The sequence below is a fragment of the Psammomys obesus genome, unplaced genomic scaffold, assembly GCF_907164565.1.
Source record: "Psammomys obesus unplaced genomic scaffold, mPsaObe1.curated_primary_1811, whole genome shotgun sequence".
Classification (NCBI taxonomy): domain Eukaryota; kingdom Metazoa; phylum Chordata; class Mammalia; order Rodentia; family Muridae; genus Psammomys; species Psammomys obesus.
In genome coordinates this window covers 4,273,280-4,288,884 of record NW_026596155.1, presented here as the reverse complement: position 1 = coordinate 4,288,884, position 15,605 = coordinate 4,273,280, and the positions used below count along the sequence as shown (strand labels likewise).

Genomic DNA, 15,605 nt, shown 5'->3' with positions numbered 1-15,605 from the left:
ACACTTATTTTTCTTTTGGGACAGGGTCTCATTATGACATTGGCTGGCCTAGAATTTGTTATATGTGGCTCAGGCTGGCCTAAAACTTACAAGCCTCCTGTTTCATCCTTCCAAGTGTGGGCATTTCGGGCACTGCCCCACTACAACCATGCCAATCGCAACTCTTTACCCATAGATCACTGGTGCTTTAAAACTAAATGCCGTGATTAATAGATCACTGATTATCAGGCCCTGGAGAGATGGCTCAGCTGTGCAGAGCACATGCTGTTCTTCCAGAGGATCTGAGTTTCAGTTCTCAGCACCCATGTCTGGTAGCTCATGACTCCTGTGACTCCAGCTCCAGAGGGACCTGATGCCTCCACAGATGTCCACACTCAAATGCACATACCCACACAGAGATATATACATAATTTTAAAAACTCCTTAAATTAACAGAATAATTACAACCTGAAAACTCGGGGAGGGGGAATAAACCTTACAGCTTTAACAAAATTTCTCAGGAATATATGACCACCGTTCTTCCTCTCCTGTTTTGTTCTGTTTTGTTTCCCACTCTTGGTAATCAAGCCTGTGTTGGTTTGAATGGGAATAATACTTGATTCCCAGTTGGTAGAACTGTTTGGGAAGGATCAGGAGGTGTGGCCTTGTGGGAGGTGTCACTGGGGTGGGGTAGGCTTTAAGGTTCAAAGGCTTACAGCATTCCCAGTTAGCTCTCTCGGCCTCCTACTTGAAGATCAAGACTGAGCTCGCAGCTGTTCCGCTCACCATGCCTTTGCTCTGCAATCACAGGCTCAAACCCTCTGAAACCAGAAGCCCCAATCAAATACTTTCTTTTTTATAAGTGGCCTTGGCCATGGTGTTTCATTACGGCAACAGAACAGTGACTAAGACAGAGCTCGCGGCCTTGTATGTGCTAGGCAAGTGCTCTCCCACTAACCTTACAGCCTGTGACAGCATTCTTCATGACTTTTCTTAAGACACTGAAATCAGCAACCAAGGGAACTTTGTGTGTGTGTGTGTGTGTGTGTGTGTGTGTGTGTGTGTGTGTGTTAAGCCAGGCCTTCTGGCATAGAGATACCTATTTTATAAACACATTATATCTTGTCATAACTTGTCATAACTGCAAATGGAGTCCACAGTGTATTGGTATCAAATGAGAAAATCTTGCAAATATTAACTCATACAACCAGTTTTTAAAACATCCCTTACTGTACAAGCCAGTCATCCCAGCACAGGCTCCATACCAGCCCAAAGAGCGAGACTATCTAGAAACAAAAACTTCAGAAGAACAAATGGCTGTGTGTGGTGGTACATGCCTGTAATTTCAGCAAGCAGGAAGCAAGGCAGGAAGACTGCTGCAAGTTCACGGCCAGCCTAGTCTACATAGCAAGACCTTGTCTTGAAGGGGAGGGGGTGGAGAGAGGGGGAAAGACAGAAAGAGAGGAGGAGGAGGAGGAGGAAGAGAAGGAGGAGAAAGAAAAAGAAGAAAATAAAACCAGTCTTCTTCATAACCTATTTTTGCATAACTTATTATTCAATTTTGTTATTTTACTTGAAGTAATAAAGGATGAGAAAAAATGGAGACTTTAGTAAGGTTGAATTAGTATGCATATATATATATATATATACATATAAATACATATTTACTTTAGAAAAACCAACCATTTGCTCTATATAATGTTATCTATAAATACACTTCTATAAATATGTCATAATAACCAAACTTGGATTTTCTCTGTATTCCACTTGCATCCTTAGCCCGTTCACTAAAGCATACTCACACTATCCACAAGCCAGCTGAAGTAAACAAAGTAAACACAAGAGGCAGGAACAGCCACACGCTGCACTTCTTCCCGTCCATGCCTGCACTGCTGAAACCAAACGAACGGGCATTAATAATGATGCAAAAGCCCACCTAGCTCTTTCAAGATGGAGCGTCCGGCTGGGAATTAAAAAAAAAACAACCCACATTATTATTTTGTAAAACCGTGATTCAACTCTGTTATTACTGCCACCACTTCAGATGTCCATCCTGTTTGTCCTCCTGAATGGTGATTAAGCATCCCTAGGGTCCTCTTTGTTGCTTAGCTTCGTTAGGACTATAGATTTTAGTATGTTTATCCTATATCATATGGCATTGGTCAGAGGTCCGCTTGGCAGTGGCCTCACTTGGCAGCATGTGTCGACTCCCTTTTTGTAGAATGGACACTGTTAGAGTCTACCTGACGGAGTCTCCACGGCCTCTCCAAAAGAACTGTTGAGCCACCAGGAATATAGTTGTTTTGAGAAATGTCTCACAGTCCCTGGGGCGTAGCTGACTTTGGAGGACAAGGGGCAAAATGTCCCTTTTAATCTCTCTTTTCGAATTAGGATAGCCTCCAAGTGTATTCAGTAAATAGCCAGAAGGTCAGTTACTCCAGGTTGGTACTTTCGGTGTGTAATATTTAAAGCTTCGGCAAAGCCCAAATGCTTTTAAATAAATCCTGCTTAGCCACCTGGGTCTCATCTTCCCCATGTCTTGTATAACTTAATTAGAACTTTTGGGATTTGCTTAGGCTTTCCAGTTTTCTTTCCCATTCTGGAAAAACACCTGCCATCTCAATCTCCCAACTTATCCATCTTTAGTAGAAGCACTTCAGTTCTTACATCTTGATAACATTTCTTCTTCTTCTTTTTCCCCTTACTTACAGATTCCCTTTTATTTTTTTCTTAACACCACAAGACACAGTAACTTTAACAAGTACATTTATCATCATATTAAAAAATATCTGGATCCAAACTATACACATAGCATAATGTAATATGTTAATATTATCTGTCTATATACTGTTAGGTATGAGACTTTGTAAGTTCTCAGGCAAGTCCCATAGAAAAACAGGACAATCAAAAATCTCTTTGTTTTTCATGGTCTGAGGAAAGATCTACCATTGCCATGGTTTTCATTCCAAATGAGCCCAAGTAGCAGACAGAGATGCAAGAAGCAGACACAGACATCTTCAAACTGACTTATACAGCTTCCAGCAGAAATCAATAAAGGAAGCCCTGTTAAACTGCAATGGTAGAGGACTGGGTTTTTTTTTTTCACTTTTAAAAAATTTACTCATTACAATTTATTCACTTTGTATCCCAGCTGTAGCCTCCTCTCTCGTGCCCTCCAAATGCAACCCTCCCTCCCTCATCTACTTCCATGCCCCTCTCCCAGTCCAATGATAGAGGAGGTCCTCCTCCCCTTCCATCTGACCCTAGCATATCAGGTCTCATCAGGACTGGCTGCACTGTCTTCCTCTGTGGCCCGGTAAGGCTGCCCCCTCCCCCAGGGGAGGTGATCAAAGAGCCACCCACTGTTCATGTCAGAGACAGCCCCTGTTCCCCTTACTAGGATGCCCATTTAGAGACTGAGCTGCCACAGGCTACACCTGTGCAGGGGTTCTAGGTTATCTCCATGAATGGTCCTTGGTTGGAGTATCAGTCTCAGAAAAGACCCCTGGGCTCAGATCTTTTGGTTCTGTTGCTCTCCTTGTAGAGCTCCTGTCCCCTCCAGGTCTTTCTATTTCCCCCTTCTTCCATAAGATCCCCTGCACTCTGCCCAAAGTTTGGCTATGAGTCTCAGCATCTGCTTTAATACCTTGCTGGGTAGAGAGTCTTTCAGAGGCCCTCTGTGGTAGGCTCCTATCTTGTTCCTTGTTTTCACCGTCTTCCAATGTTTATCCCATTTGCCTTTCTGAATGAGGATGGATCATCTTACCTAGGGTTTTCCTTCTTGCTTAGCTTCTTTAGGTGTACAGATTTTAGTATGATTATCCTACATTATATGTCTAATATCCACTTATAAGTGAGCATATACCAAGTGTATCTTTCTGCTGCTGGGGTACCTCATTCAGGATGATCTTTTCTAGTTCCCACCATTTGCCTGCAAATTTCATGATTTCCTTGTTTATAATTGCAGAATAGTATTCCATTGTGTAAATATACCACACTTTCTATATCCATTCTTCAACTGAGGGACATCTGGTTGTTTCCAGATTCTGACTATTATGAATAAAGCTTCTACAAACATGGTTGAGCAAATGTCCTTGTTGTATACTTGAGCATATTTTGGATATATGCCTAGGAGTGGTATAGCTGGATTTTGAGGAAGCGCTATTCCTAATTTTCTGAGAAAGTGCCAGATTGATTTCCAAAGTGGTTGTATGAGTTTATATTCCCACCAGCAATGGAGGAGGGTTCCCCTTTCTCCATAGCCTCTCCAGCATGTGCTGTCACTTGAGTTTTGATCTTAGCCATTCTGATGGGTATAAGGTGAAATCTCAGGGTTGTGGACTGTTGTATTGAAGCCTTGGCCTTCCCCTCTATGGGCATTTTATGTTATGCAAATACAACAACCTTTTAGTTGCTCTCAAAGGCACAATGTTTTTACTTTGAGCCGTTTTATTCTATTTTCAAGCTGGTACAGAGTCCAGGAGCATCCTGACCCAGGGCAGGGGAGTTTGAAGGACACTTGGAGATAAATCATCTTGAGTATGATGTGAGAAGGCCAAATCCTAACTCTTGTGCCAGTTCCTTGGTGAGCTTAAATTGCACACTTTACCAAGATGATACAAAGGGCATTTGGGTCTCTGTGTAATGGAAGAGACATGTGGTTGCCTTGTTTAAAGGGTCAGAGAAAGAAGAGGAGGAAGACAGTGGTGTAGGCTGAACAGGAGATGTGCTGTTGAGTCCAGGTATCAGCGGGCTTCTCCACCCTTCTCCAGAAGCCAAAGTCAGGAATGTTAGCCATGGCCAACTTCATTGTGAAAAGAGTGTTGTGGCTGAATAATAGCAATTTCCAGAAACCATGGTAATTAGCATTCCAGAACTAGAGCATGGATTCCTGCCCATCCCACCCCTGCAGAACCCTGATAAAAGAAATGCTTGCTGGTCATCTGATGTTCCTGTATTCACAATTCACTATTTGTTTATTACTAACAGTGGCCAATCTCAGCATGTGCACACACAGACAGAAACACACACACACAGACACACACACAGACAGACACACAGACACAGAGGGACACCCCCACAGACAGTCAGACATACAGACACACATACACACACAGAGGAAGCTTTTCACCCATGTCCCCCACATTGTGCTTCTGCCCTGTAACCACCCCAGCTTATGTAATATTGTCTTTCCCTAAATTTCTATCATAATCAACATTAGCCAATTTTATAACATGTATAGCATGTCTCATAAACATAACAGGATTTAAGAAATACACTGTCCTTTCCCTTTAGGCCAGAGGGAGTCAAATCTATTAATGTTAACTGTTTACTTATTATTATTATAGAGGACTGGAGATCATCGGTATGATGACTTTTGTAGAATGGGTCAAATTAACAGACATCTGTGTTTGCCCACTAAAATAAGATATATGGTTATTACGTCATTTACCCAGTGCCAGGGGGAGGAGGGACAGCCTATTTGGAGAACTCTAGTAAATATTTTAAATGTTTAACTTAGCAAAAAAAAAATGTTTCTGTAACTCAGGTTTTTAAGTTTTATTTTTAATTATCTGTGTCTGTGTGTGTCAATGCGTGGGACTGTGAGTGTATGCACAGATGTCTGCCAGGGACAGAAGAGGACGTCAGGTCCCCTGAAGCTGGAGTTACAGGTGGTTGTGGTTGGCAACCTGGGTACTGGGAACCAAACTCCAGTCCTTTTGTAAAAATATTTATTTATTTACTATGAATAGTGTTCTGCCTTCATGTGTGCCTGCACACCAGAAGAGGGCACCAGATCTCACTATAGATGGCTGTGAGCCAGCATGTGTTTGCTGGGAATTGAACTCCGGACCTCTGGATGAGCAGACAGTGCCCTTAACCTCTGAGCCATCTCTCCAACCCCTCAGGTCCTCTTTTGGAGCAGTGTGCTCTCATGACTGCTAAGCTCCCTCTCCAGCCGCTGCAGGCCAGACTTTGTAAACACTAGTGAGAGTTCGTCACGATGCTCAGAAACAGCACAGAAGTTAGCTTATGAAATGTTTATTTCTGGAATTTCCCACTTAATATCTTTGGATCATGGTAGAGTATAGATAACTAACATAATGGAAAGTGGAAATTGATAGGCACCGACTACTATAAAAGCTACTGAATGACCTAGCGGCCCAAGGCTTTCTGTTTATATAAGGCGTAATGTTGAAATCTGCAGCATATACAATATGGATAATAAGTGTCTATTCATTAAAGTGCGTGGGCCCATAACAAAGCTATCAGTTCTACTAGAAAGACAGAGAAACCCACAATTCCACCAGCAGACATTTGTAGAGGGGGTTGCGGAAGCAGTGACTGGGTCGGGAAGCCCATTGCTGTAGATCTATCACTAAACAGATTCCTTACTGGGTGACTTCACTCAAGATGGTTGCCCTGGAAAGAGAATTAGGTCTCAACCTCAGTTATGTCAGAAACTGGCTCCTTGGGCCAGAGTTTAGTTCCTGAAATCTGTACCATTTCATTGTCTCACCACAGGGAGATTGCTAAATTTAGAGAGGGAGAAAAACGTCAAAAGACATGTCACAGCTGGTAGCACCTTGGTGTTTAACCAAGGGGTGGTTAAACACACACAGTCTGTGGATACAGACTGTATCTACAGAGAACCATGCTTGCATTGGAACTGTAACAAAATATCATCCTGCAAATGTACAGTGAGAAACAGGATAGTCAAATGGACTGATACATTGGTTCCTCTTCCAGGACTATGGGAAATCAAAACTTGGGGGATGCAGGGAGGAATGACTTGAACAGATTCGGGTTGTGAACCCACTAGCCTCGTGATCTTTGCTGGGTTATCCCCCTTATACCCTAGCCTAAGCACAGAGCGATGTCTCTCTTGTAGGGTCATGCTGAGGACTGGTGAGGGTGCAGGTCAGGAGCCTCACATACAATCCTCGGTATGGAAGCGCCGAAACTATAGAGGCTGAGCAGAGAGGCCCCATGCTAGCACTGGGTTCCCATCTGCAGAACAGGACGTAGAGCAATACTTTCTTTTCTGGGTACCACTTTTTCTAGAAAGGCACAGATAACTTTTCTGGTAATTTATTTTTCTTTAAATGGCTTTCTATCTATCTATTTTTTTTTTTTTTTGTTACTGTTTGTAGCCCAGGCTGACTCCTACACAATCTTCCTGCATGAACCTCCCAAGGGCCGCGGTCTCAGGTTTCCCTCCCCATGCAGGCAATGTTTTGTTATTTTTCACTAGGTGTTACCTGTTGCTTTAGCAACACCTAACGTCGTGGCCAACCGTTTCTGAATTGTTTTGTTTTCACTAGTTTAACTCTCTTAGGGCACCTTATGTCTACATCATAGGAAACATTCTCTATACCCCGCCTGAGGTTAGATGGAAATTGCCCTTTCTTACCGTGAAGAGACGCCATGGGAGTTGTCTGTGAGCAGCAGCATTATTAGGCTGCAGCAAGCTACCCTGGTGCCTCCTCCAAAGCATTTCACGTGGGCTCTGCTTCCTTCCCTTTTCAAATGCTGGCAAATTCACATACAGTTGGAAGAAATAATGCAGTGAAACCCTGTTTATTCTTCACGCTGTCTCCCCGCTGGCAATTCCTAGCCCATCAATTGATGTCTAACATCTTCAGTGAGTGACTGACGTTGACACAGCCCTTCAGCTTTAGTCAGCTCTCACCAGCTTACCCTGACCCCCTTCCACTGTTTTCCTGTTAGTTTTATGTACGTTTCCCACCTCAATAGATTTGTGTGGTCACACTGGTCATTCGTACCTCTCCTCTATAGAAATGGCTACCTAATTTGCTTATACTTTGTTTTTCAACACGAGCTATCATCTTCAAGCCCTTGTGCATGCTAGGTAAGTACTCTGCCGCTGAGCTACATCTACCGCCCCTTCTTCGCGGCTTCAGTTGGTTCGTTGCTCCTCACATGTCCTGGATATTAGCCTCCTATCATGTACCCAAGTTTCTTCAGCTAAGTCTTCATCTCACTGTTGGTAGTATCCTTTGGGGCACCTGTGTTTTTACTTTCTGAGGAAGTCTCATTTGTCTGCGTTTACCTTTGCTGCCTGAGTTTCAGTGTCCTAGAACAAGAGACTGCTGCCAAATCCAGTGTTGTGAGGCTTGCGCTCTGTTTCTTTCTCACTGTTTTATATATATATATATAATTTTAGCTCTCCCTGTTTAGGGCCTTGGGCTACTTTGAGTTAAAAGTATATGGTAGAAAGTAATTTTCCTTTACTTTTGGATATGAAAGGTCCATAACCATTCATTTTAAAGACTATCTCTCAGCACTAAAGGGCACTCCACAGGGTCTTGTGTGTTTGGAGGGTGTGTGTCTGTGTGCACGTGTGTGCGGATGCCCACATCTGTGCATGTGCAGGGACTAGGCCAGAGGTCCTGCTCCATCACTCTCCGCCTAATGCCTTTGATCCTGGAGCTGGCCACTCCCCCCACCCCTGACTAGCTGGCCACCAAGCCCCAGCAGTCCTTTTGTCTCTGCTCAGCCTAGTGCTGGGTTTAGAGGTGCACATGAGCACATCTGGCTTTTACAAGGGTGCCGGGGACCACACTCAGGCCCTCAAACCTGCACAGCAGGTACTCTTATCCACCTCACCTTTTTATTTATTTATTTATTTTGAGATGGGGTGACACACATCCTAGGCTGGCCCCACACTTACCAGATGCCTGAGGATGACCCTGCACCCCCTTTTCTTCTGTTCTCAACAGCTGGGACACAGGTATGGGTCACCATTCCTGGCTTACGTATGAGGTCCTGTACAAAACAAGAGCTTCTACTTTTAACAAAATCTAAGCCGCCCAGTTCTTTTTATAGGTCCTGCTTTTAATGTCAAATCTAGGAACTTTTTGCTTCTCCCTTGATCTCAGATTTTTTTCCCCTTTGTCCTTTTTACTGAAAGGTTTGTGGTTTTACATTGAAATCTGTGATCTGGTTCTTACCTTTTAAAACTGTGAGTTTCCATTGTCTTATTGAGTTTGGTTAAAGCCTCAACAGTTATAAGTCACTTTGGTAAGACTTCAGAAAGGCGACGAGCTACATCAGATGACGTCACAGAAAAAGATTTTGTATTCTGAAGGACATGAGTCAGACACAGGAGAACCCACCATGCCATGTTCTGGCAGCTCACAAATATGAGCCTAAGGTCAGGTGTGTGTGTGTGTGTGTGTGTGTGTAGAGGGGGGAAATCCTTACTCCACTTTCCCACCCACCTTTCCTTTGCAAAAGACCCTGTTAGATGTCAAGAGCATCTGGAGACCAGACTACAGTGAAAAGCTCATGACCGGCTTCTGGTTTCATCAGCCTGCCAATGCCTCCTGTGACAAATCCTGGCGGGCCCTGTCACACATGCCTTGTCTCTTTTCTTGTCACAGACAATCCACTGGTCCTCCATTAGTCCACACTCAGCTTACAAGGATTTCCAGCCAACAAACAAACAATGTGTTCTCCGCTCTTGGTGTGAGGGGCTTGTGGGGGCCTTGAAAGATGAGCAGGACTGACTGTGTGCTGTTTGGGATCAAGGGCAAGTTCAGAAAATGAACTCGACTGCAAGAGCCTCGGGAAAGAGTGAAGCAACTGACCTGATAAAGCAGCTCTCATGACTTTGTCTCAGAATTGGCTGAGAAGGAAACCCTGGCTGGCCTCAAACAGCGCCTGCTTCAGCCTCCCATGTGCTGAGGTTACCAACTTGAGCCACCATGTCCAGGTGTGGCTTTGACTTTACAAAGGTCCCTTTCTTAACAAATTAAAGTTGGGGTCCTCGGTAACACGCTCATGTGCATACAATATACATTTCAATAGCAGGTAACATTCTTTGATCATAGGATGGCGTCCCCAGGCTAGGAACTGAAGGAAAGACTGAGAGGTAGCTCTCTTCATTCAACTCCTCCCCCTCATTTCCTGAACACAAAACTGGTCTACTGCTCTCCTTACATCAAAAAATGCCACCAGGCCTGGAGAGATGGCTTATCTGGAAAAGGCTTGCTGGGGAAACCCGGTAACCTGAATTCAATCCCTGAGACCCAAGCAAGAAAGGAGAGAACTGACTCCACAGAATTGCCCTCTGACCTCCACATATGTGCCATGGTATGCATGCTCCTACCCACACATATGATGTGCGCATGAGTACATACACAGGCTAATAATAAGTGATTTTTTTTTTTAAGGAAAGAAAATCAAAACTTTCATTTACCAGTAAGATATACTGGTTAGGTTTATGTCAACTTGACACAAGCTAGAGTCGTTAGAGAGGAGGCAGCCTTGAGGAAAGGCCTCCATAGATCCAGCTGTAGGGGGTGGTGCTGGTGGTCCCGGGTTCTATGAGAAAGCAGGCTGAGCAAGTGATGGGAGCAAGCCAGTGAGCCCCACCCCTCCATGGCTGCTGCACAGGCTCCTGCCTCCAGGTTCCTGCTCTGCATGAGTTCCTGCCCTCGCTGCTTTTGATGACTGGCATATGGAACTGTGAGCAGATTGGAGCCTTTCTTCCCCAAGTTAGTTTTGTTCATTGTGTTTCATCACAGCAATAGTAACCTAAGGCATAAGGATAAGTTCCATTCTTCTCCTGAGCTAAACAAAGAAGCCTCTTCAAGGACAGAGAAGGAGTAATCCACGTTCCTAAGAATTTTATTTGGGGCTGGAGAGATGGCTTGGGGACGCATTGCCCTGTTGTTCTTGCACAGGACCCAGGTTCAAGTGTCAGCACCAACATGGTGGCAAAGTCTGTAACTCCAGCTCCAGGGGATCTAATGCCCTCTTCTGGCCTCTGTGGGCACCATGCACACACACAGCGTACATATACACATGCAGGCAAAAGGCTCATGTACATAAAATATCTTTAAAAAGAATTTTATCTTTGTTTAATAAACTGTGATTTTTTTTTATTCTGTGAAGTATTTACTCTGCTGATACTAATCTTCCAATAATATTTCACAGACAGAAAACAAGGATAAATGTTCCCATGGCCCCAAAGAGCTGAGCATATCTGGAATGGGATCTAATGAGTTTTTGACAGAAGGAGGGAAAGAGCCAGAATTGTAAAAACCCTCTTGAAAGGGTTCTGGCATTCAGCTTTGGTTTGAAACTCTCCTCCAAACGGCATTATTTATCCAAACGACTTGCTAAGCTGTTACCCAGATGGCCACATCTCACAGAGGCAGTACTGCCAGCTCTGAACGTTTTACCGTGTGTTCTCTTCCAATAAATGTCATTCCACAAGTGTGAGTGATCCGTATACTCTTACCCAGTTGGTGTGTGAGGCAGGCTTGAGTGAGATCGTAAGAACCTCTGCTCCCTCTGCTCCTTTTGTGTACCCAAAACTCTTGCTTTTCCCCAGAGGGGGGAAAAAGGAAGCAGAGCTAAAGGACTGTGGCATCTCCCACCGCTTATATCTCTGATGCTCCGGAAGTCCCTGGCTTTCCCTCTCCTGAAGCATGTATTCTATGCCTACTCAAGCTTGTTATCTAAGTCCCCATCCACTTTAACTTGTTCAAAAAGGGAACTTTATAAGTCTAACTCGCAACTGGACACGGTGGCTCATGTCTGTAATCCCAGCACTTGGGAGGCAGGAACAGTTTGAGGCCAGCAAGAGCTTCATAAGCAGCCCTATTTGAAAATGCCAATAATGATAGTAACAGCCTCATTCCTATTTGTTATCAAGTACCATGTAGTTCTTCCAATGTAAATGTGCCTATCAAAGCCTGGGAAAATGGCATCCCGCAGCCAGTCCAAGGTCCTTAAAGACAAATCTTCCATTGTACCGTATGATGGAAAAACACCTCCCACTTACAGACGGGAAACGAAAGCCCACCAGATACTTGATGCTCTTTAAAGCACTTCTTCCAGTGACTGACTGCTGAAGAAGGTGAGACCGAGTGGCACCAGTCTTTATATATATATATATAAAGACTGAAAACACTCTTAAGGCTGTCTAGGCAGCCTCCCAGAACTGCTAACTGCTGTCATGCACCATGAATTCACGTTTCTGTCCAAGACAAACCTCACATATAACTTTGATCCCCTGAGATTATACTGCCTGGTGACTCTCAGTCAGTCTGTGGAAGTGTGTTCCCATGAGGATGAAGCTGTCAAATGACACCCTCCTCAGGATTGTGTCCCCGTCGTTAAGTGACATAGGATCCTGTCCTTCAATGCAAGAACTTCTTGGGGGCTCTGTTTAGCTTTTTCCACTTTGTAATTTCTCAGGAGGTGCATTCCTTGCTTGATACAGCAATTTTTCGTGTCCTCTTGGAGCCAGCTGGTACGGAGCAGAAACAATGAACAATGGCTACCCTCTGATAGCCAGGACTGCCACAGTGTCTGTGAACCAGAGCCTCACGGGGGTCTTTGCCATGTGTGTGTGAGCCAACGTGAAGGCCTCATATTATGCTGTTATCTGTTTGCAACTATAAGTGAGAATGATGAGAGCTATCTGTTTTGTTTTTCCATGATTTTTAGAGACCCTGAGATACGAGGAATAGAGAAGGAGCCAATAAACCAGTCACAAGCCCAGAGATAAAAGCTGTTTTTACTGCGTCCTAAGCTTTGAATATCCCAAGAGTCAGGCGAGGTGCCACTCTAAGAGTCCATTATGACTTGCCCTGGTCAGCAGATATAAGCAGCACCGTTAAATCTACAAGGTCAGTTCCCTACCACAAAGTTTTTAAGAGTTCTGGCAAAGACAAAAAAAACCAAAAACCCCAAACACTCATAGTGAAGGCCCCCAAATACGATGACTTCTAAACAGAAGCAGCAGTGATTTTTTTTTCTTTAAATCCACCATTGATTTCTAAAAGCGGTCACCTTCATTCACCCGACAGACAATATAAGGGGTCCTCCTATACTCATGGATTCTTTTTCTTAGAAACGGATGGAACGCACAGATACCATCCAAAGAGAACTCCCAAAGGAATTCCCTTCCACTGGCGCATGGATCCAATATGGCCTGAGTTTCCACAATTCACTTCAAGAACAGTATATCAAACGCTGCTCATATAAGGAGGATATAACTTCTCTTCTTAGTTCAGAGCATTTTACTCAGTTTACTTTTCCTCAGGACAGCAATGTGCTCAGCCCACGGCTACCATATATGTTATGGACAGCTACCTCATTTGCCTTTGACAAGACTCTCTTGAACCTAACCACTGAGACGCAGAAGAAAGTCTACCGAGTAGCAAATGGGAAGGGTTTGTTTCCTCAGTGATGAAAAAAACCTCATCCAGCCACACTCCTTCTTTCTCACTTGGGATGGTGCAGTAAAAATACGGTCCTGGTGCTAACATCCATTATGTAATCAGGAGAAGACAAAATATGAGGACCCAAAGCCACCATATCGAGGATGGCCAAATAGAATGTGGAAAGAATGAGTCCTTGGTGATATCCTCAAAGGTCCAGTTCCACCAATTTCCAAGCACAGCGAAGGTCAGTTAGGAGTCTCCATTACAGACTGGTACAGTACAGAATTCTCTCTGCTCATCTCCTACCATGACTGGCTCAGTGAACACTCACCTGTACTATGACAAGTACCCTCTCTTGCAAGTGTGGCTTTGTGAGAAATGCCCTTCCAAAGGGCTATGAGGAAAGGTTCATTTCACAGCAATGGGACAAGGTTTCTACTTTCTCGGGATACATGCCAAAGCATTTAGACATTGATTGTCACCCAGGAAAACTGATTTAAATTTTTCAATGGAGAGATGAAAAAACTAGACACAAAGTACAATAGCTGCAGGGCATTTGAAGAGAGCCGCTGCCTTCTGAGCCACACACTTAAAGATACTGAAAGCTGGGGCTGGACGGGTGGCTCAGCAGTTAAGAGTGCTGGCTGCTCTTCCAGAGGACCTGGGTTGAGTTCCCAGCACCCACATCAGGTGTCTCACAACTCCAGCTCTCGGAGATCTGGCACTCTTTTTGGCCTCCGTACACACCCACAAGTATGTATGCACGCACTCCTGGGCACACACATATGCCCACTTTTACACACAGAACATAAAAAATTTTAAATGCTGAGATGGCAAGCTTTGTTTTATGTATTTCACCACAATAAAAAAAAAGGCAAAAAAAAAAAAAAAAGCAACAAAAACAACAACCACCCTACATCCATTAGATTGGCTATTATAAAAATAACAATTGTTAGCTGGGAGTGGTGGCGTGTGCCTTTAATCCTAGCACTTGGGAGGCAGAGGCAGGCAGATCTGTGAGTTCCAGGCCAGCCTGGAGTTATAGGACAGCAAGGGCTATGTAGAGAGACCCAGTGTCAAGAAAGACAGAACAAAACAAAAACAAAACAAATATTGGTCAGGATGTGGAACAATAGAGTTTTAAGTGTCTTATTATACAGACTGGGCTGACCTAGTACTTGCTGTGTAGGCTAGCCTGGCCTCAGACACACAGAATCATCTCCCTCCGCCTCCCCAGCACTGGGATTAAGACCAAGTGCCACTATGCCTGGCCAGAAATCAGAAATGTTGCTGGGATTTAAATGTTATAGATGGCTGGTGGGATAGGGAGGCGACTTGGGGGGTTAAACACTTGAAGTGCAAGTGTGAAGACCCGAGTTCGAACCCGGAACCTACATACAGTTAGATGCAGTAGCCCTGGGAATGAAGACATGTGGCACCAGCACTCAAGATAGGATGAGGGCCGGAGGTAGGAGACTCCCTGGAAGGCCCCGAGCCAGCGCCCTGGTGCATGTAGCAGCAAACACCGGAGATGTTGCCTCAGACAAGGAAGTGGAGACTGGCCCCCGAGCTTGTCTTCTGACCTCCACGAGCACACCGAGGTTTCCCCACCCCCGTTCAGCACAGAAACAGAGTAAAACGCTGTCACGTATCACTAAAAAGCAATAATGGTTTCTCAACAAGTGAAAAATAAAATTAGCGTATGATGCAGAAATCCCGCCCTGGGTGTGTGACCACGTGGTGTCTGAATGAACACTGTCCCCCTAGGCTCACCTATTTGAACATTTGGTCCCCAGTTGGTGGTCCTGCCTGGGAAGATTACAGAACCTTTAGGAGAAAGAAGATCCTTGCTGGAAGAATTATGTCCTGGAGGGGTTGGGGACTCGGCTTTGAGGTTTCACATAGTCTTGTTCTGCTTCCTGCTCACTCTCTCTCACTTCCTGTGTGTGGACAGAATGTCATCAACAGCTTCCTGTGCCCTCCCTGCCACAAACCTCTGCCTCCAGACCTGTAAGCCAAAGGCCAAAGACAGACACTTCTCCCCTCTAAGTCGCTTTTGGTCATGTATTTCATCACAGCAACAGAAAAGGACCCAAGTCAAACCGTAAGAATGCAAACCAGAACATGAGCAGACACACGCAAACCCACACTTAGAGCAACAGGAGTCACAACAGCCAGAGACAGAAACAACCCAAGCACCCGTCAGTGGGTGAAAAGGGTCGGCGCTGTACCTACAGTGGAGTGTTATTTCGCTTTAAAAAGGAGTAAAAAACCAAACAAACCAGGCACGGTACCTCCCATCTGCAATCTCATCCCTCGGGAGGGTTGTCACAAGTTCGAGGCCAGCCGTAAGAAGGAAATTTTGACAAATGCCGTACGATGAACAAAGTGACAACATTGTACGGTTTCACGTATGAGTTA

The 15,605-nt window shown here is 44.5% G+C and overlaps 1 protein-coding gene across 2 annotated transcripts in view; it reads right to left on the bottom strand.

Moving 5' to 3' along the window:
- Tmem150c (transmembrane protein 150C) overlaps positions 1-15,605 on the bottom strand; it is a 60,382-nt gene that overhangs the window by 16,356 nt on the left and 28,421 nt on the right. The window contains exon 2 of one of the 2 annotated variants that reach the window (XM_055594615.1): positions 1,782-1,871. In XM_055594615.1, the coding sequence (XP_055450590.1) occupies positions 1,782-1,861 (80 nt within the window). In that variant the 5' untranslated portion in view covers positions 1,862-1,871. The remainder of the gene's footprint in view (positions 1-1,781; positions 1,872-15,605) is intronic. The other variant, XM_055594614.1, reaches the window with a different exon arrangement.